The following is a 22,192-nucleotide window of genomic DNA, read 5'->3' as shown; positions in this document are numbered from 1 at the left end:
TCCTATTGATTTTCTTTCTGGTTTTTAAATAAGTTTGATGGGTGACAATCTAGCTGTCACACAGATGCTAACTGTCCCCATCGATGGTAGCAGTGTGTCCACGTTTCTGGCTTTTGGTCTGGCCACTGGTTTTCTAGCATGTAAGACTGGAATCTAGCCTTGGACAAGGGAGAGATGGCAGAATGCTTCTTTTCAAGCAGGAATATATTTTTGTGTTAAATAAAAGAACCATGGACCTTAAAGGAGAAGAATTTTGTGTTTCACCATCTACTTGGGGCCTGTAACTGAAGAAGCTGAATTCATACCAAGCCCTAGAGAAAAGAGAAATTGCTGTGTGCAGGGGAAATATTTCCCATCTCTCAAGGACAACAGTAAATTAGAACCCAGGAACCTGCTGTTCAGATTGGTTCATAGAGATTAAAGAACATTTATACAAACCCAACATTCCCCACATTCCAATAATACAAAGTCAGCTTCTGGCACTTCAGTCTTCTATCTTAGGCAAAAACCCTTTCTCATGCAAAGTGCTGACCCAGGAGCACAGCTCTTCTATTAGAAAGTGGGTTGGACAGTCAAGGCCAGGTGGCCTGTGCCTATAATCCTGGCACTGTGAGGTGGAAGCTTTGGCTATATAGCAAGTTCAAGGCCAGCCTATGCTACACAAAACTTTAATCTCTCTATATATGATCTCTCTATACTTTAATCTCTAGTATATTTCAATTGGTTTTTTTTTGTTGTTGTTCTTTTAATGACTTGATTATTTCAGAATTTAAAAAAAAGTAAATAAGATGAGAAGTTAATAAACCAAAAATTGTATGTTTCAAGTACGAATCTTGGCTTCACTGGTTTTTAATACATGAAAATTCTGTCTATGAAAAGGTAATACAGAGCCAGCAATATGGCTCAGTAGGTACAAGCACTTGTTGCAAAGCAGGGTGGCCTGAATTAGATTCCTGAGTTAAAGAAACAAGCTAAGCATGGTGGCACACACCTTTAATCCCAGCACTTGGGAGGCAGAGGCAGGTGGATCACTGTGGGTTTGAGGCCAGCCTGGTCTACAAAGTGAGTCCAGGACAGCCAAGGCTACTACACAGAGAAACCCTGTCTTGAAAAACCAAAGGGAAAAAAAAGAAGAAAGAAAGAAAGAAGCAACTTCACAAAGTTGTCCTCTGATCTCCACATATGTGCACACACTATGGGACATGTGCACACATGCATGCATATACCATACACACAACAACAACAACAATAAATTTTAAAAAGTAATGCAATGTTAACATTTGGCAGAAAGCAGAGTATTGTGGTGTATGTGTGTGTGGTGTGTGCATGTGCATGTGTGATGTATGTGTGTGCAGTGTGTGTATGTATGGAATATACGTGTACATGATGAGTATGTATGTGTGGTATGTGAGTGGTTGCATGCAAGTGAGTATATGGGAAGCAAGGGAAAGATGCTGCGTGTCTTCTGCAATGGTTTTCTTCCTCGTTGACTTGAGATAACATTTCTCATTGAAGTAGAAACTCCATGTTTCAGCTGGGTGGCCAGTGAGTTCTTCAGAACCTATCTCTGTCTCCCAGTGCTGGGGTTACAACGTGTAAATATACACTGAGTTTCTTACATGGGTGCTGGAGACTCGAACTCACTTTCTCATGCTTACAGACAGGTTCTCTTACTCACTGAGCCATCTTTGCAGACCCAAGTTGGAACATTTTTATGATTTACTCAAAAAGTGCTTAATATATATATATATATATATATATATATATATATATATATATATATAAAGAATGGCAAGCATACTGTTAATATAAAACTCAAATCCAGCTATCTTCACTGGAATGAGGCCAATTTAGAAGAATTTCAGCTCATGTTTACAAAGGCAAGAAAATTATGTTCTATGTAAACACCTTTGGAGTAGAGATTAGTGCCATATAAAAGTTATTTTCAGGCTCAATGTTAATGGGAGTGTATCTTTATATATTTAAAAAGGCAAAATTCTGCCATTTTTGAATGAGGTAAAGTTTTTTCTTTACAATAGAAAGAAAGAAAGTATTTCTGTACAATAGCCGCAGCTTAAGCATCCCAAAGGCCCATGTGTTCAAAGCTCTTGGGATTTCTGGATATTAGAGCTAGAACCTAGTAAGAAAACTTCTACTTGTTGGGATTGTGTCCTTAAAAGGGATTGTGGGACCCTGATGCCTTCCTCCTTCCATTGCGTGCTGACCAGGAGATGGAGAGTTTTACTCCACCACATGTTCCTTGACATGATGCAGTTGGGACTGTCTGGGGCCTTAGATTTGGAGAATCTGAAGGATGAAAATTCACCAACACATATGGAAAAGATGAAACTCAAAGCACATGAAGTTCCTGCCTGGTTTCCCACCCTTGTGATACAAGAGTCACCATGTTGACTAAAGGAAGAGCCCTAGAACGAGAGAATCCACAGAAAAGGCTCTTCTAGGTTTCGTAGTTAATTGTCTGACATCATTAATAATAGTTGCTTAGCACAGTATAGGACTGTTTAGTGTACATATACAAGATATCTGTTTGTTAACTAAATTGCCTTATGAATTATATCAATGGACCATGCCTAGACACAATGCTTTTTGTGACCATGAATTATCTCCAGTGATGATTTATGACAACAAAGGAAATGCCATACTCGAGTGCTGACTTATATACTCAATAAATATTTAATTACCTAGGGGTATGCATACAGGTTTTCTTCTGCTACTCATAGTTAGGAAGGGCATAAGCTTCCCAAAACTTTAAGTGATATGTGACTCATGTTCTGAAATGTCAAATACATGTTGCAGAGTGCACATGCTTTCTGTCCATATCATACAAATGATATTATACTGTAGACACTCATCACTGTCTCCATGTGATTGAAATCTCTTATTCCAACATACTTTTTAAAGTAATTAAAATATGTCTGATAGTCTTAAACTTTTGTAAACCAGCTTTGCCATCCCATAGCTTCTCTAAGGAGGTCATTAATCGCTAGGAAAGCAAAACAGACTCTGGAGTGCACTCATTCTAAAATAGAAACCCACTAACAGAGAATGGAAGACTGCCCTTGAATGTCCCCTTCACCAATGGAGCCATCGAGGGATTTCTCCTTACATCACTGTCCTTTTACTTTCAACCATTTTTCACTTTAAGCATAAACCCATTTTAGCTGGAAAAAGAGAGTGAACTCAGCATATTTCCCGTTTGTAGTCTACAGGTGCTGTTTGAAGCAAGAGCCGTGGGTGGGTGAAGGGAATCTAGAGTAACGTGAACAGCGTGGGAAAAACCTGAGCACCACTGAGACTGAGGCAACCAGCCTTCAGCCTTCCAGAAGACTTGCATCATTATCTCACCGGCTGCTTCTGTCTTAAACACACGCTGGTGAAATTGATGACGTAAGCAACACCATCATTTCCTCCTAGTCTTAGAAGAAAAGCTCACGAGAGAGAAGAAATTCAGCAAAATTCACAACTAAGCATGAGCTTTTCCCAGACTTTCTAGTGGTTGAGCAAGTCCTTGGGTTTAATCCCCAGGGCATGAAATAAAGAAAACAAAGCCATGGTGAGGGAGAGAACAAGAGACAAAAGAAGTAATTTCTAGAATCCTGCAGAACAAGTAAATAAACGTGAGGCACTGGCTCTGGTGAGCTTTGGAAATTTCAAAATGCCCACGGAGGTCTGAAAATAGCCAAGGAAAAGTTACATGGGACAGAGAGAAAGAGGTGGACAGGACAGCGGTGGCTGGTCCACATGGAAATCCCACACCCCTAAATGTACCCTAGGAGTCTGTCTCCAACCCTGTGGACCCAAGTCAGGAGAGCAGTGAGGTCAAAAGAGTTAGATTACCAGTCGTTCCATCTCCTGTTCCCTGAGTCTTTCCTCCCTCTGTCGTCGGTGATAATCCATCAGGTCATCATTTCCCGAGACGGAGCTGATGCTACTTTTCCGTTCTCGAAGGACAGGCTGTGGAGTTTCTGAGGACAGTCTTAGGCTTTCCAGATCAGAGTCATCAAACTCCATAGATCCACAGGAGAAGTTCCTCTTGGCCACAAGCACTCGGTCCGGTTCTCCAGCAATGAAGGAGTGACTTGGGCTGGTCCCTGAGTATGAAGCCCTATCAAAATCATCTGAGGAGGTGGAGGCCAGGAGCATCTTCCGAGCCACTCGAGGGCTGGCAGGGACACTGAGGGTGGAACTTACATAAGGGTTTCCCTCAGACAGAGAGGTTTTATAGGGTAAAGCCCCTGAGTTTAGAGAAGAAAAGTTAAGGTAATTGTCACTATCCACGATGCTATGAGGTAGATCTTTTTCTACTAACTGACCCCGTTTGGAATTGCCCAGGGAATTTCTTGGAGGGAGGCTGAGAGGCGACATCTGGTTATCTGTGGCTTTATACAACCTGGGAAGCGATCGGCTGTAGGCACCCATATTGCTCAGGCTGCTCCCTGAATATTTCCTTGCTCTCACACTGATGTTTTCAGAGGCTGCCTCCTTGTGCCTGGTTAACCTGGGCGGAAGCATCAAGTTGTCCTGAAGGTTCATCTTCCTGGCTTGCTTTGGGCTTGAAGGCATACTCGCCGCCCCAGATCTGCTGATGGGCATGGAGCCACTTGAGGAACCTCCATTCCACATGGTCAGGAGTGAGCCAGATGCTTTTCTTCCTTCCGGCCCCCCGAGAAAGTAGACGTTGTCATGTGATTTATTCCTAGAGCTGTATCTAGAATAGGGAGGCTTCTCTGAGAGCCTGGAGGACCTCTCCATGTCCCGACCAGTGTAATGATCCAAATCTGCTCTCCCAAGTGGATAGCCTCCAAGAGAGGCTGCCGAGCTGAGAAATGAAGTAGGGGGTTTCACAGAAATATTTTTGTCAGTTCCATCACCGAATTGTTTGCTTCCCTGGATTTTGGCCAAGGAGGGACTGCTCCTGACACTGGTGCCCAAAGGAGAAGGGCTTCTCTTGGAAGACATGGGCTGTGAGAGGGTTAAATATGAGCCAGAATAGTCCCCATTGGCTTTAAACTTCAGACTGGATGAATAGTTCCTCGGGCTTAGGCTCTCCATCATGTTTTGGGGCTCATTCTCCAGGGAACGTACCACAAATCCTTCCTCTAAGCTACCATTTTGTAATTCCAGCCGCTTCTGTATGTGGCTATCTTCTGCCATAATATTGCTGAGCCCTGAAAAGAGAAAAAGGAGAAAGTTTTAGTTATGAAATATGAAAGTGTAGCCGGGCGTGGTGGTGCACACCTTTAATCCCAGCACTTGGGAGGCAGAGGCAGGTGGATTGGATCGCTGTGAGTTCGAGGCCAGCCTGGTCTACAAAGTGAGAGTCCAGGACAGGCAAGGCTACACAGAGAAACCCTGTCTCAAAAAAAAAAAAAAAAAATATATATATATATATATATATATATATATATATATATATATATATATATATATATTTAAAAATGTACTAGGAGGTGAAAAATAAGGACCACTGATCAGAGATGCGCTTTTTTTTTTTTGTACAAAGAAAGAGATGATAACAATGGCATTTGAGGGAAACAAATCCCTGTGACGTAATGGTTTGGGAATAGGCTAATAGAGAAGAACAGCAGTTTCCCCCTCAGTGTTCCAGGCTTTGAAGAACCACCTGCTTCCTGAATATCTTGCGTGTGTCTAAAAGAATCACTCAACAGCTTTTCCTTTAGATGTTTCTGTTAGAATCATTACCAGCTCAGAAACAGCCCTGAGGAAACAAATCTCTTATCTTGACAGAGGAAGAAAGATAGTTACACATTGATCCAGAATGTGAGTGCTAATGAGTGGTTCATTTGGAGGGATGAGGTGGAACATTACATCTTAGCAGGAAAGCAGAAAGGCCCTGTGTTCAAGGCAAGAGACACTGGACCAAAGGCTGTTTTCAAGTTTGTTGCTCCATGGTCAAGGTGGCATATTTAAAAGCTCTAAATTACTCGGTTCTTCAAAGTCCTTGGTACCCCAAATGTGTTGTGTTTATCCTTGGTACTGAGCCATCTTTTCTAACAGAAACACTTTGTGCCTTCTGGTATACCTATCAAACTCCACCCATCCATCACTCAAGGGACACAGTAGGACTTTATCATTGACAAGTAATTATTTTTTTCAAATAATAAGTATATATTTGGGGGACATGCATCTTAGAGTCAAACACCGACTTGAAGTTTTAATCTATGAAAATTTTCTTGATTTTAAACTAGCACTGAAAATGAACAGGCTTATATTTCTGAATGATAGAAACTCTCTTTAGATTGTTTGTTTGTTGAGCCATGGTTTCCCTGTGTAGCCTTGGTGGTCCTGGACTACCTTTGTAGATGAGGCTGACCTCAAACTCACAGAGATCTGCCTGTCTCTGCCCCCTCCCCCCCCCCAGGGCTGGAATTAAAGTGCCACCACTTCCCAGAGTATCTTTACATTATTAACAAAGGAAACACATAATTTAATTTCCGTAAACACATGAAGGACTAAGACTTTCCTCCAGCCCTCAGGGACCTGGGGTACTGTTTGATGAACTGTTTGATGATGACGTCTTCCATTGTTCTATTAGGCAAAAAATATGTTCTTTCATTTGCACCCAACATCATATCATAGATGGAAGATTTCATTCTCCTAGCTTAGCCTCATATTTCCCAGGAAAATTCAAGCAACTCAGCATTGAACTGCATCTTATCCGCAGGCTGGGGTCAGGAAAACTTTCTGCTTACTTCCAGGTGATGCCAGGAAGAGGCTACAGAGAGCTACAGTCTCCCTTTTCTTCAAGAAATTCTGTCTTGGATTCATTGTCCTTCAGAGTTCTCTGTGGATGTATGTAAAAAATGATGTACTTTTAAAGAATGGCTTAAAATTTGCATAAATCATCAGAATTATGCCTAAAATTTGGTTCCCAGTGGGATGTGGCCCTGCTGTCTCACCACATCTTTTATTGCCTGTTGGCAGTGCCCCTCTACACCAAGACAGATGTCACTTACAATTCAAACCTTGAAAGCAACATCAGTCTCACGTGAGACATTTAAGAAGTAAAAGTAAGACAACCCGTGGCCTTGGTCTTTTTCTGAATTCAATTCATCCCTGGTTAGTTTGCTATTTTGAAATGTTAGTAAAATCTTGGCCAGTTCTCTCAACTTAAATATTTCAGGACTGAGAAAATAAGAAAAGAGAGGGATCCTGAGGACATTCAGTGTTATTTATTATATAGGAAAAACACCCTATATGCCCAATGAAATGTGTAAAAGCTGCAGTTCATTATAGGAGTGAACAAGTGCAATCATTTAACACTACATTTAAAGTATATTTTATAGTATAAAATTTGTTTATATAATATTAACATTAAAATATTAAATGAGTTGGGTTTCATATATACACCCATAAACATTGATTATAAACATATTACCTCCTGTGTATATCATGTGTGCAGCGAATAGTTTCCTTATAGGTGCTCCTGTCAGAATTTGGGAGTCATCATGACCTCCTCTGTCATTTCTACTTCTCTCTCATTGCATCTATGAACAAACTCAATTACTGTTGTCTTTCATCCATATTCCAAATCTGATACTTCTGGCTATTCCACTGTTGCGCCTCATAAAAACCAGCGTCTTTTTGCCCACAGTATCTCTCCTCCTACCACAGCAATAACAAAGTTACTACTGATTATACTTGGGGTGGTAATATAACCAGTGATTTCATAGCAATTTATGTGTTGCGTATTTTATTTTTTGACAATTATCTATCATAAAGTAGTAGAATATAGTCTGTACTACCACCTTGTTTTTTTTTTTTTTAACTTGATCAGATTCTCATGTGTTTGACACTTGGTCGCCAGTAGTGCCTCTGTTTGGGACGGTTGTAGAAACTTTAGAAGGTAGAGGAAATAAATCACTGTGAGAAGGGTTTTGAGGCATCTATCTCAGCCTCACTTCCGGTCCAGTGCTTCCTAAGTGCAGATAACTGTGAGCAGCAGTTTCTCATTCCTACCACCACACTTTCCTTTCCATGGTGGACTGTATCCCCTAAAACAGCAAGCCAAAACTCAACCTTCCTTCCTTCCTTCCTTCCTTCCTTCCTTCCTTCCTTCCTTCCTTCAGTAGATTCCTGTCAGCTATTTTGTCATCGCAATGAAAAAATAACCAATACACCAATTTTAAAGACTTATCATTGGCTACAGACATGGAATTCATTTATTTTTCTTAATGCTAGGTTTGTCTATCTAGTGTAATACAAATGTACATTTATCCAAACATAGTATCTTGTGGTCCTGCATACCAACTCAGCCAGACAGGTGGTCTTCTAACTCCACAAGTCAACATCAATAGCTGTGGAAACCTCTCTCCTTTCCTACTTCCAGGGCACTCTTCATCTGAGGTGTGATCTCGTGAGTGAAGGCCTAAAAATAGGAAATGAGTAAGAACTGCAGGCCAGGAATCAGTAATCCACTTGGGACTGGGGGTAGGCTATGGGCAAGGGCTGGGGTGAGATGAACATGGCGATGTTTTGAGTAATTCCCCAAGCAGTTGAGGACTTGACTGCAGGCCGAATGCATCAGAGACTACGGTTGAACTTAGGAAAAGAAAAGGAGTACTGGGCTAATGGGAGAAAAAGAAAAAGGCTGCAAGGACACCTTGCCAAAGCAGCACAAGCAAGAGAAAGGAGGGAGGCAGCAAACACCTAAGAAAGGAGCCAGAGAAAATCCTGGGTTTACAGTCATCTTTATGTTCAATGCTGCTGTGTTTATTTTTGATTTACTGAACATTTTATGTGAACAAAGAAGACGTCTCAGTGAAACCAGGAGATCCCTGCACTGTGTTATTGGGAAAGCAAAACAGACCCGAAGGATGTGATGGCTACATACAGTCTTCTATACGTAGCCACAGAAGGTCTGCGAGCAGGAGAGAATGCATCTGGTGCCCATCTGAAAGAAAGGACAGCTTGGGGAAGTCTAAACAGGAAAGAAGTTAATGTGTGCCGAAACGTTTGCATTTACTTTCCAATCCATAAATTTAATCCTTCCAGTACTCTTGTTATTTTACAACCTAAAACACACATTCATCTTATTGTCAATCAGAGCACGCCAGAAAGTTAGGACGTGGTCTCTTGAAAGATGTTAGAGAGGAAAAAAGAAAAAAAAAAAACCACAGCACTTTTTTCCCCTGGAGGAGAAAATCACTTCAACAAGCAGTCTAAAGGGACGTTGTTAAATATTTCTTCAGAGAGCTGCTTCTCTGCGGTAGGTTTAAATGTTTTTTTAAATGGTTCTGCAGTTCCACTCACACCAGATGACAATAAAGTCATCATCTCATTCAAACTGTAATGGTCCAATAGTGAAGTTCCCACACTGCCACACCAGAGCTGTGTGCATTGTCGCTTCCAGCTAATGAAGGTGCTTTTCAAAACAAAGTGCTCGGTGCGTTAGACAGGAGGACTTAAATGCCTAGTGAACAGGTGCCATCATCCAGCTGTTTTTAGCCAAGTAAGTGACTTTGGGAGCCTGCCATACAAAGCCATCCACGTCTTTTTATGTTGCTGCATGTAGATACTTCCGAGCATTGCCCAACACAGCAGGAATTAGTCCTAGAAACACTGCAACTAGCTAACTATTGAAAAGTGGAAACTGCCATGCTGTCAGCAAACAGAAGCAACTTTACGAAGACCAACTTTTACAAGTCTGCAAGGTGTAGGCCAAAATGCCCATAATACAATGGCTTGTGTCTAGACCAGACCATGTCCTGCCCGAGCTCTGGAGCTGCTGGGCGGGGAGGCGGGGCTACCCCTGAGTGTTCTGTGGCAGATGATGGCTGGTGCCTGGTATTTAGGGCTCTCCAGCACGCTGGTGGTCCACAGGCAGGCTTAACTGTCTGTCGGCACTGATGTTTATGATATGGCACTGTTAAGATTAAAGTGTGTACTGATGGTATGTAATTGAATTCAGGGCCAGTCAAGAAGCCCTCTCAGAGCAGTGCCATTCCTCACAGGAGTTCTACGGGCGTATTTCTGTGGCAACCAATGGCAGTTGATAGAGCCTGAGTGGATTCTTTGAGAGGATTGAAGGGAAATGCTAAAAAAAAAAAAAAAAAAAAAAAAAAAAAAAAAAAAAAAATCTGTTTTAACCACAGGGTCTGTGCTTTATAAGGGAGAACAATAGATACACAGAATCCTCCTGATGACATAAAAAGTGGGAAGAAGAAAAGACTAAGTAGAAGCCTCAGGAACAAACACGTGCTTCTCTGCCCCTAGTACCCTTTCAGAATGCAAAAGCAGCCTAATGTCCCTTGTGCTCCATTAAACCTTTGGTCTTCTCAGTGACCTGACTGCAAACGAGCCCTCCCACTTTACAAACAATTGTCCTTGGCCCTGTACACTTCTCAGACTCCTCCATCTCTGCAAGCAAGCCTTACCTCTCCACAGGGCCCTATGGCCACCTGTAACTGCGGACTCATCCCCCAGCCCAGCAAACCCCCACGGGCTCTGTGGTGCCTTCTACATAGATGAAGCCTGGACCTTCCCGTTGGCTCAGTCTCTATCTCCATAGGACTGGACTTTGCTCCTCACAAGGTCTGGCTTTGTAACCTCTATTCCTTCTTATTGTTCTTATTTCTTCAACAAACAGATCCCAACCCTTCTCCTTTGTACCATGGTCTTTGCTCAAAGATCTGCCCTCTTGGGCAAAATAAATACTAACCAATAGATTCACATAAGGAGGTTGATAATCTCCAAAGAGGGGTTACTTTTTGATGACTGAACAAAGGTCTTGTCTTCCTCTAGAAGAGTGTATATATTACAACAGAGGTGTAAACCTTAGCAAACACACACACACACACACACACACACACACACACACACACACACACCATATCCACAGCAGCCTACATTACACAAAGCCTCTGTCATGCACAAAGGTGATGCTTCAGAAGCCAGACATGAAGAATCCTTAGGAACAGCCCAATGTTGAGATAAACAACAGGACTGGGAGGAAGGGTTGGGGCCACCAGGGATCCGAATGCCCCGTGATGTCTCAGAACATTGACTACATGGTTTCTTTCTTGTTTTTCTTTTGCCTTATTTTAAAAAAAATTTTTTTACTTTATTACTTCTCTAAAGCCATCTAAAAGAAAGATGATCATTAAGGAAATACACACGACTCTACAAAGAAGCAAAAGGAGTGGAGGGTAATAGAGATGATGACACTGAACACAGAGAAGAAACCAGGACACACAGGAGAAGGAAGTTTCAGTTTCTTCTAGTGTCCACAAAGGAGCCTAGCCCCAGGTTCCCACTCCTTACAACGTCCCCTCCACCCTCACCCTCAGCCAGTCTACTTGTACTGAAGTCTCAACTCTGTCATCAAACACTGCAGATGGTACCAGGAGTCTAACAGAGATCACAGTAAGCAGCAAATCTCCACACTGCAAATAAGGCACTTTCTCAATTTGGAATCTACTGAGTCTGGATTGTTCTGTTTTATGAAATCCTGGGAATTCTTGACAACTTAGAAGACTCAGTCAAAAGGCTAACAGGTCAATTATAGGATATTAAAAAAAAAAAGGTTTTGTACTAGTCCCTTCAATAAAATGCTTGTCTGCAGGAACTTGACAACATTCTTTAGACTGTCCAAGGAATGTGGCTGCTGTTTCCTGTGATAAGTCTTTATAGTGGGGGAGGAGGAGAGAAAGCAGATTCAACCCGAGAAAATGGGGGTCACTGACGTTCCCTCCCACTGGGTATGTCCTAAGTTTTGCCTAAATAACCAAGATGCATCACCTGCTAGACTCACATGTGTGTTTAAGCAGCTAGTGAAGAAGCCTTAGCAGTAGGTGAAGAGATAACAGATATTCAATGAGTAAATGTAAAACAAATTTAAGTTCAAGAGTATTCAAATTTGAAGTATGGCCTCTTTTTCATGACAGAAATCACAAGGAAGAAAAGAGTGTTCTCTTTGTTATTGTTTGTTCATGTGCGCACAAGCAGGATGTGTTTGGGTGGCGCACATTCCACAGCCTGCACGTGGAGGTCAGAAGATAACTTTGTAAAGGCAAGCTAGCATCTTTACCTGCTAAACAGACTGGATGAAAAGAATGCTCAATGAAAAATACTACAGGCTATCTCTAGTTGCACATACCTGTAATCCTAACAAGGAAGGCCAAGGGAGAAAGGTCCATAAGTTCAAGGCCAGCCTGGTCAAAGCCAAAACAATAACAGCAACAAAATCTCACCACAAAAATGCCGTCACTCAATCCTAAAACCTGGGAAGGTATGGTGTGGGAAAGGTCCAAAAGAAAACATGAGTTCAGTCACCATGGGCAGGGGGGTGGGGTGGGGGCCATGACGGGGGAAATCCAGGCATGAGAAGAAGCTATTCCAGGTTAAAAGACCCAAGAGAGATGCCAAGGAAATGCAGTGGATGTTCATGGTGTGCATCCTATGTGCAATAGCCATCTGCTTAAAAAATGTCTGAGACAACCAGAATTGCAATGCTAACTGAAAATCTGATGTATTGCTCTTTTCAAACATGTTGCAATGGCGTGTCTTTTGAAATTGTAAATGCTTAGAGTTACACTACAAATTATAGATGAAAAACTAGTTGTTTGGGATGTGCTTTGTTGTTTTTTGTTTTGGGGTTTTTTTTTGTTTGTTTGTTTTTTGTTTTTCAAGATATGGTTTCCCTGTGTAGCCTTGCCTGTCAAAGACTCACTTTGCAGACCAGGCTGGCCTCGAACTCACAGTGATCCACCTGCCTCTGCCTCCTGAGTGCTGGGATTACAGATGTGAGCCACTATGCCCATCTGGAAATGCTTTGTAACAACTCATGCTCTGAGGGGAAAATGGCATCTCCAGATGAAACCAAAATAAAGAATGTAAGTGATCCAGGCTATAGGCGGCAGGTTCACTATAGTACACTTTTAATTTGTGTTTTACATTTTGTGTAGCTTAAAGTTTCCACAATAAAATATTGCTTTTCCAAAAAGATAAATGTATTCTAGAGCCAAATTAAATAAAATTAAAATCTATATTCTGACATAAATTATAGTGGCTCAGTATACAAAAAAGAAAAAAAAAAGAGTTGGTCTCAGCGGCTTGAATGAATACTAGCTTATTATACTAAATCAAATTAGATTTTTAAAGTACCCAGGAGAAATTTGAAAGCAACTGCGTTGTCAAGATTATAAATCAGTAGGCCATTCTGTTAAAGAGACTTGCTAGATAGTGCTAGATAGACTACCTAAACCTCACCAACATCTGTGCCCAAATAAAAACCACTGTCGTGAGCAGGGGTGGAAGAGTCAGAGGTGTGACAACCTTGAGTCTGTTGTCAGCCTAACCTGTGTAGGGGGACCTGGACAACATAATGAAGACCACAAGAGGCAAGGCTGGGGAGCCGGCTCCGTCAGCATGGTACAGTGCTTACTGTTCAGATCCCAGCTCCCAGTGAAAGCTGGGCACAGTGCACAGGTCTGCAGCCCCAGGGCTAGGGGTAGGAAGTGAATAATGGTTTCCCGGGGCTCACTGTGTAGGCATCGGGTTGAGCTGATGAGTTCCAACCAGGCTCATTGGAAGAAAAAACCAGTAGTTTAGGATGACACTTACTTAATGTTGATCTTTATTCTTCACACACCACACACACACACACACACACACACACACACACACACACACACACACCCCACACAAATATTTACCACACGTACAACATATCACAACCAGAGCGCACCGAACACACAAAATACACATTAAAAAAAAGAACAACAAACCCCATTGCTTTAGACAATTAAAGTGTACAAGTATCCATAGAAACGACGAAACCTTCCATATTCTAAAACATTTCAGCCTCAGAAAAAAATGTTAGCATATTTATGCTAAGAGAAGGGTTGGCAAGCTTTGCAGCTTTTAAAGTTCTCTTATGTGTGCTGACAAGATGGGTCTGTGGGTAAAGACCCTCACTGGCAAGTCTAAGAAGTTGATCCTCAGGGCCACGCTGTGGGAAGAGAAAACCAACTCCTGCGGGTTGTTCTCTGGACTCAACATGCACGCCATGATACTTGGGTGCTTTCCCCCAACTCCTCACACAGAGAAATGAATAAATATAATTAAATAGAATCCTGTTACTGCTTCTCAGAAGACGGGGCAGTCTTTTGGGTAAGAAGTCACCAATCCATGTTGTCAGGGTTCTTCTCTAAAATTCAAATCAGTTCGTTCAAAATAAGGATTTCTGAAGTCTGTCCAGATGAAACCAAACATCTCCAGATAAGACTTTTTTCTGCTCATGTGTACAGTTCCTCCCCGGGTTTAGGTGATTCTGGCCAAGCCCCCTCAAACCCAGACAAATCCTCCCACATTGTGTGATGATCATCCCAGGAAGGTGATTCTAGAAACATGGAAAGCCATGGGTGTTAAAAGAAGAGTGAGGTCATCAGTGTACATGAGCTGTCACCTTCCCCCTGAGCCAGAGAAGGCCACAAATCTGACCCCTTGCATGCGAAGCTACTTCCAAGAAAGAATATGAACCTACGATGACATGGAGGAAAAACTCTACCTTGACCCTGAAGGCACGACTATGGACTTTATGAACCTAAACTGAAAACAAAATTTGCTGACCTTGCTTTCCTGTCTCTGTGCACCCCGCCCCCCAACCCTACTGACTGAAATACATCCCCTTAAGAATTGGAATTGGATTTTTCAAATAATGTTCCCCAGACTCAGATCTTTTATCCATATTATGATCTGGCAATGGTCAGAGAATGAGTAGGTTCTAGGAGAAGGAACAAATAGAAGTCAGTGATGACTTCCAGAGTTGGATTTGTTTGTTTGTTTTTGTTTTTCAAGATGGGGTTTCCCTGTGTAGCCTTGGCTGTCCTGGATTTGATTCGATTTGTAGACCAGGCAGGCCTCAAACTCACAGAGTTCCTTCTGACTCTGCGTCCGTAGTGCAGGGATTAAGGGCTGTGCCACCAGCCCAGCTAGTCGGAATGCTTTTCTGTTTGGTTTGGTTTTTTTCAAGACAGAGTCTCTCTGTGTTAGCCCTGGCTGTCCTCGAACTCACAGTGATCCACCTGCCTTTGCCTCCCAAGTGCTGCCTCCCATGTGCTGGCTTAGTCACAATGTTTTTAACACCATCCCACCCCGGGGACTGAGAGATCAAATCTAGGGCCTTAAGCATGTTCAACCTATGCTCTACCTCTGAGCTACAACCCCCCATGTTTTCCCTGTTTACTCAAAAAGTGGGATGGATGGGCTTTTAAGGGCAGCTGTGTACTTCTTAATAGTAAAGATACATTCAGGAAAGTGCTTAACTAGTTGATGTTGTCACTGCAAGCACCACAGAGTGTGTCCTCACACATGAAGCAGGACCCACATCACAAGGCAATCTGCTCTTATTGGACACCATCATGCAAGAGGTCAAAGAGGGATAGCTCAGTGGGTAAAAGTGCTCGCAGGGAAACCGGAAGGAGAGTACAGCTCCAGTGATACCTCCTGGCTTCTAGGTGCACACCAAGACACACAGGCACCCTTATGCCTCCCCTTCCCCCTTCCCTCCTCTCCCCTCCCCTCCGCAATTAATTTTTTCAGAAGGAAAAAAAATTAACCGTGAGGCTAACAACCACACTACAAAGCAAAAGGTTATAATGATGATGTCGTTTCTTCATTTCTTTGACCATTGATTATGCAGAGTGGATGTTGTAAGACACTTGATTTTTCTCTTTTCTCACAACCTGCCTTTTGACCCCTGGCTGCAGGAAAGCAAAAGGGGAGACCTGGCACTATAAAAATCAGGAAACAATTGACAAAGTTGAATTTACTTTTAATCAATGCTGGTTTTTTTTCCAAGACTTTTTTTTTTTAAAGAGCGTGCGTGCGTGTGTGTGTGTGTGTGTGTGTGTGTGTGTGTGTATGTATGTGTGTGTGAGAGAGAGAGAGAGAGAGAGAGAGAGAGAGAGAGAGAGAGAGAGAGAATGTCTAAGGTAGGTGTGTGTGTGTGTGTGTGTGTGTGTGTGTGTGTGTGTGTGTGTGTGTGTCCCTACTAAGGAGACCAGAAAAAGGCATCAGAGCCTCTGGAGCTGGAATGAAGGCGGATGTGAAACAGTTGATATGGGTACTGGGATACGGATACTTGGTTGTCTAAAAAGGGAGCAAGTGATCTTAACTGCTGAGCTATCTCTCTCAGCCCTCAATACCTTTTTTTTTTTAAGACAGGGTTTCTCTGCATGTAGCCTTGGCCATCCTGGACTAACTTTGTAGACCAGGCTGGCCTCGAACTCACAGTGATCTGCCTGCCTCTGCCTCCCAAGTGCTGGGATTAAAGGCCTGCGCCACCACCACCTGGTGGCCTTCAATGCTTTAACTCTATCCAGAAAACCTAATAAAGGACATGGTTACCTTCAAATGTTACTTTTATTGTAATGGCTAATCCAGTACAAAGAACACGGCACATCTTGCCAAGGAGGTTCTCTTTCTATGTCCACCAACTAAGAGGAATGCTATGCTCAGTGGATCGCATCATCTGTCTCCACCTTGTTGAAGCAGAGGTTTGCCAATGTTTGAAATGCTGAGAGTGAACCAGACATTCTTTGTGGCCCAGCATTTTGTGCTCTCAAAGGTTACTGGTTAAATAACCCAGGAGTGCCTGTTACATAAAGCAGGAAGTGGAAATGACCACAGAACACAAGCATGCTTTAGAGATAAGATAGCTGCTACCTAGTTGGGCAAAGCTTTCCCTGGCACCACTGCCCATGGCATGCCAAGGGCATGGTAAATCGTCTCAGCAAAGCACAGTGAGACAAGGGTCTGGTGAGAACTGTTAACACAGTACAGCATAGAAGCCGATTCAGCAGGGTATATAAGACTTATTTTCTCTGCATTCCTACGTCCTACAATTTCCTTAATAAATCTTAAGTTGCTTTTGAAAAGCTACTTTAGCAGTGGCGAAAGCAGTATGGCAGCCAGACACCTCTTTCCAGCCCTTTTGGGTACCTCTAGAGAGCTCACCCTGGGTCTGAACTGGTCCAAAGAATGCAGGAGTTGGTTTCCATCACTTTTGCCTGCTCTGAGTTCACCAGTGCAGGAAGGGGGGGGGCGGGTGGTCAAGAAACAAATCTTAGAGAGAACTCATGTAGCAGGCCCTTTGTTCATTGTTTGATAGGCTCATTTCTCAGTCACACTGCCAGTCTGAAGAAGTCACCAGCAGTGTGCAAACAGTCATCGGAAGATGACAAATGCCAGCGTGCGCTGACCTGTTGTTTAGCAGCAGGTGTTAGAAAACGCTGACCCTGCTTAAGGTAACAATATCCGATTGTGTGCACCTTTTCTTCCTCTCATTTTGCAAAATAAGGAAACATGCTTCGCCTAATAAAAATCAGCTGTGCAAATAGATGAACTAGTTCTTATATGTACTGAAATCATCTGTATAATTTGGCCTGTTACCTCATGTTACTTATCTGCTTCTTCCCAGAAAGCCTCTGCAGCACCTCCGTGTGATCATTTTTTTTCTCTTGAGTTTCTATCCCTGACCACTGATTGCCAGCTAGTGCTTGGCAAACCTTGCCTTTCAGGTAGACACAACAGAAAGCTGCTTTTCAGGGATGTCTAAAGAAGCACCCCTAAATATCAGACATGTATTTTTTTTCCAAATTAGTCCCTCGGAGATTAATTTCCTTTATGAGACAAACACAAATTCTTGCTTAGTCCATTTTATGCTGAAGGGATTTAACCACCTGAACTACCCCCGTGGGTTGGCGTTCTTTATTTTTCAAAAGACTAGAGACGCATTCTTCAAGTCCTAGGGCTTTTTTTTTTTTTCTTTAATTACTAAAGTCTCCTCCTACAGTGGCAGGCTATCATGATGGGAGAAGGCGGTAACAAGAATGACTAGAAGGAAGGTGAAAAATGAAAGGGTTCCTACAGGCCTCTAGCGAAGAGCCTGCAGGGGGCAGGCTTCCAAGTGTCAGTCCTGAATCTTTCCCTGTGTGCTTCCCTTTGAGAGGCACCTCTTGGCTAGTTGCCAACCCAAGACCACCCCTTAACAGTGGAGCTCTGACTTCCCCCAGGAAAGGCAGCCCAAAAACTCTTCCTCTATCAACCAAACCTCCCAGATTCGAGGATCAGGAGGGTCACTTGGCACCCGCGACTTGAATCCATGAGCACAAGCCAAATGTCTAAAACCTAAAAATGTACACTAGCAGATGTTAACATCTGTAACTGATGCAGCCATACAGATGCAAGTTTTGTGATACCCAAAAGTTCTTTGGAGGTAGGTGGGATGGTTCATGCCTGTGATCTCGGGACATCTGGACACTGAGGTACAAGTATCACGGAGAGTTTGAGGAAAGCCTGGGGTACACAAAGTAGGTTCCAGGCCAGCCTGAGCTACAGAACGAGCCCTTTCCCCAAAGCAAAACAATAACAAAAGATCAACAATAAGAAATGGAAAAAAATTAAAAACCACTGAGGCAATTCCTTTCTAGAAATGGACCCATTCACTAATATCATAGCTATTAAACTCTACCAAAGAAATGAACAATAACTTTGAGCAAGATATGGTTGAATATAATGATATGCAGAAGTTGGGAAATTTGCTCTGTTCTGTCACTACCAAACCATGTGTAAGGCTTGGGGGCAGTGGCTCCAGATAAGAGAATTTGGTCTTCTGAGAAGACAGCCTCCCCGTGGCTGGCTCTTAGTGAGCTCACTATAGCACTGTGGCGGTCGGAAGGAAAGTGACCCCCATAAGCTCATGATGAAATGTTGGGAAGGATTCAGAGATGTGGCCTTGTTGGAGGAAGTGTATAGCGGAGGGTGGGCTTTAAGGTTTCAAAGCCCATGCAAAGCCTAGTTTCTTTCTCTGTCTCTGTCTGTCTGTCTGTCTGTCTGTCTGTCTCTTCCACTTCCTTCATGCCTCCTTCCCTTTCTCCTTCTCTCTCTCTCTCTCTCTCTCTCTCTCTCTCTCTCTCTCTCTCTCTCTGCCATCTTGTGGATCAGGACCCAAAGCTCTCAGCTACTGCTCCAGTGCCATGCCTGTCAGCATCCGGCCATGATGATAATGGACTGACCCCTTGAAACTGTAGGCATGCCCCCAATCAAATGCTTTCTTTTATAAGAGTTGCCACAGCTGTGATGTCTCTTCCCAGCAATAGTGCAGCCAACAGGGGCTGGTCATGGTGGTGCATTCCTTTAATCCCAGCACTTGGGAGGCAGAGGCAGGTGGATCGCTGTGAGTTCGAGGCCAGCCTGGTCTACAAAGTGAGTCCGGGACAGCCAAGGATACACAGAGAAACCTTGTCTTGGAAGACCAAAAATAAGTAAATTAATTAATTAATTAATTAAAATAAAAAAATAGAGCAGACAACAGGCAGGCTGGCCTTGAACTCATACCAATTCTCCGACTTCAGCTTCTTTAATCTTGAGATTATAGGTGGGGGGACATTCCAAGCTGTTTAAATGACCTTAGTTGTTCTGGCTGTTTATTTGAGATGGATCTGATACAGCCCAGGCTAGCTTTAAGCTTGCTATGCAGTCAAGTATGACCTTGAACTTCTGATCCTGTGGCTTCTACCACCTGATAAACTATTGTTATATACCACCACTTCTGCTTCTTTTATGGGGACCAAACTTAGTGCTGCATGCATGCTAGGCAAGCTAACATCCTTGCCTGATAAGATTTCTAAGGTTCCTTTACTCACAGGATTATTTTGTCCATTCTGCCCCAAATAGTCAGGCTTGAATTGCCTTCAGATTTCAATTTGACTCAAGTGAATGTATTGTGTATACCCGCTCATTAGTTTATAGATTCCCACCTGCCCACCCGCCCATCCTCCACAGATGCAAGGGATCTTTCCCTCTCCATAATCAGGAAGCTTCTCCCTTTCCTCTGTCTGAGATAACACTGTCTGTTCAAGGGCTCTGAGGCTAATGATGCTAATACATTGAACAGAGAGCAAAGGAAGAAAACCTCAGATGTTCCATTTTGTACCTGCATTCAAAGGCAGCATCTGCTATGTCTGTGGGACCATCTGTTGCTCACTTTGACTTGGAAAAGATAGTGCAGGCCTCAGAAGTGGTGTCACAGGTCACACACACCCAGCATATGTTCCATCGTCACTGGCCCCAACTAGGAGTTTATTTTCTCCTGGGGAATGGTATTGCTAAACTCTCACAAAGGGTTGAATCCAATTTTTTGTTTGTTTGTTTGTTTTCAGTTTTTTGTTGTTTCTTTGTTTTTAAATCTAGCTTGCCTAAATCTCAGTTATTAAATTCTTTAATCCTAGGTTCCAGTTAGAGCTGGGTCTGTCCCTAACTCACTCGAGGTCTTGCCAGTCTCTAATGCCTGGGCTTATCATCTATGAAGTGAGAATTGAATTTAGTGATTGCCAGAGCTCCCTTGTGCTCAAACTCCATTTTAAGTCAATTCAAAAGCATCAAGAAAACCCAACAACCTCCTCCATCTCCACAGGATATTAAGGCTTCTCATGCTGAGGACAGAAGGACTCACTACAGATGACAAGCCTTCTGGGATGTGGTCTGTGTGAGCAGCAAGAGTTAAGTAAATTTGTGAGGATCTAAGTTAAATTAAGATTCCTGGTTGGCTAACATCTGGCCGACCTGGGGAAATGCTGGAGAACAGGGCTTGAGACAACAGTTCTCTGTGTGTTCTGGACATTGCAGGGTACTTAACAGCATTCTGCGTATCCAGCCAGTGAGCACTGATTGCACTTTCCTACCCCCAGTTGTGATAATCAAAACACACTGTGCCAAGATTCCCTTCAGACAGGATGCCACCCCCTTCTTCCTGAGAACTACTGCTGAAATACACCGCAGGGCTTTAAGACAGAGCACAGCACTCAGAAAGTGTTTGTGTTTCGAATGGATAGCATTCCCACACCTAATAATTAAACACAGAGAGACTTAGTAGTGAAGACTTACAAAGCATAGGCATCCTTGGAAAATGCACAAAGTTCCGGTCTTTCCCTGTCACCTGTGGCAATACCGCTCTGCCAACAGCTGAATGGAGCACCCTGGAAGGTCATTACCATCACCACAACCCCAACTGCCTCTAAAAATGTACGCAAAACCAATCCAGACTCCTGAAGTGAATTCACCATTTTACTCCATACCCATCACGTTTAGAGCATCCAGCACTGAGGCAAGTAGTAAAAAGAAGTTCAAATCAAGTTCGATCAAAGCAATTTTTTTTTTAGCTTTTCTTTCCCGCTCCTGCAAATGCCAGCTAAAAGGGCCAACGTTGGCCAGAGTTGTTGCAGAGATGGGTTACATCTTCGCCCACCCTCTTCTCTAGCCACACTGGCTTGCCCCACACAGAGATCCAGCAGGCATCCTCGGAGTCATTCTCACCCCAAAAGAGCAGCAGCTGCCAGCTGCAGGCAAACAGATTGAAGCCTGAAAATTGAGTGCAGTGACGCTGTCTTAACCAAACATCTCATTTTACCATTTGTGAGAGAGCTAGGATTTGCAAACTTCCCTGCCTCAGGAGTAAAAGCTACGCTGGCTAAAGCGAAAACTCGACTATCCTCACTTTCAAAGGCCTTTGTCAATGTTTGGAGACTCCAGAGTTCCTTAATTATACACAGTGTTTAAATTACACAATAAATTTATCACGAAAAATAAACGAAGTCCAGGATATGAGAAGGGAACCTGGAAAGACACAACTGTTAGTTTTCAAAGAACGTTAGCTCTTTATTCAAACAAATATTTACACAATTGAAGCCAATGGCAGCACCAGGCATATTCTGTTAAAATTGTGGGCTACTCTAAAGGTTTACTTATCCTCAAATCCATCTACACTGTTGCTATCCTACCAGAAACAAAGGGCAAAAGTTTAACCCTATGGAACTGTGAACCTTATTTGGAGCCTTCCAGCTAAATTCAGACGGTTGAAATCCAGAGGGGGGCGGGGATCTCAAACGCTCAAGTTAAACCCAAGCTGGAAACTTAGTCACAGGCATCATAGTTGAAAATTTACACATTCATATACTGGAGGGAAATTCGGCTGGCAAATATTTACACGGACGGACTTTACATTTTATGTCTCTTCTAGACCCTTAACAGCCGCGACTGAGTGTGATTAGCTGTGCATCCTAGAACTGTGGAGATTATTTCAGAACCACAAAAGGAAGCCTTCTAGGGAAAGAGGGCTGGGCCAGGGGAAAGGGTTTCCAGCAGCCCT

The 22,192-nt window shown here is 42.9% G+C and overlaps 1 protein-coding gene across 19 annotated transcripts in view; it reads right to left on the bottom strand.

Moving 5' to 3' along the window:
• The window catches only part of PHLDB2 (pleckstrin homology like domain family B member 2), a 217,986-nt gene that overhangs the window by 74,345 nt on the left and 121,449 nt on the right, over positions 1 to 22,192 (bottom strand). For all 19 annotated transcript variants that reach the window (XM_084801890.1, XM_084801889.1, XM_084801876.1 and 16 more), the window contains one exon: positions 3,859 to 5,189. In XM_084801890.1, the coding sequence (XP_084658016.1) occupies positions 3,859 to 5,189 (1,331 nt within the window). The remainder of the gene's footprint in view (positions 1 to 3,858; positions 5,190 to 22,192) is intronic.

This window comes from Acomys minous, assembly GCF_964271855.1.
Source record: "Acomys minous genome assembly, chromosome: 11".
NCBI classification, from domain to species: Eukaryota; Metazoa; Chordata; class Mammalia; order Rodentia; family Muridae; genus Acomys; species Acomys minous.
The sequence above is the reverse complement of the archived record's forward strand: the minus strand, read 5'-3'. Positions and strand labels throughout refer to the sequence as shown.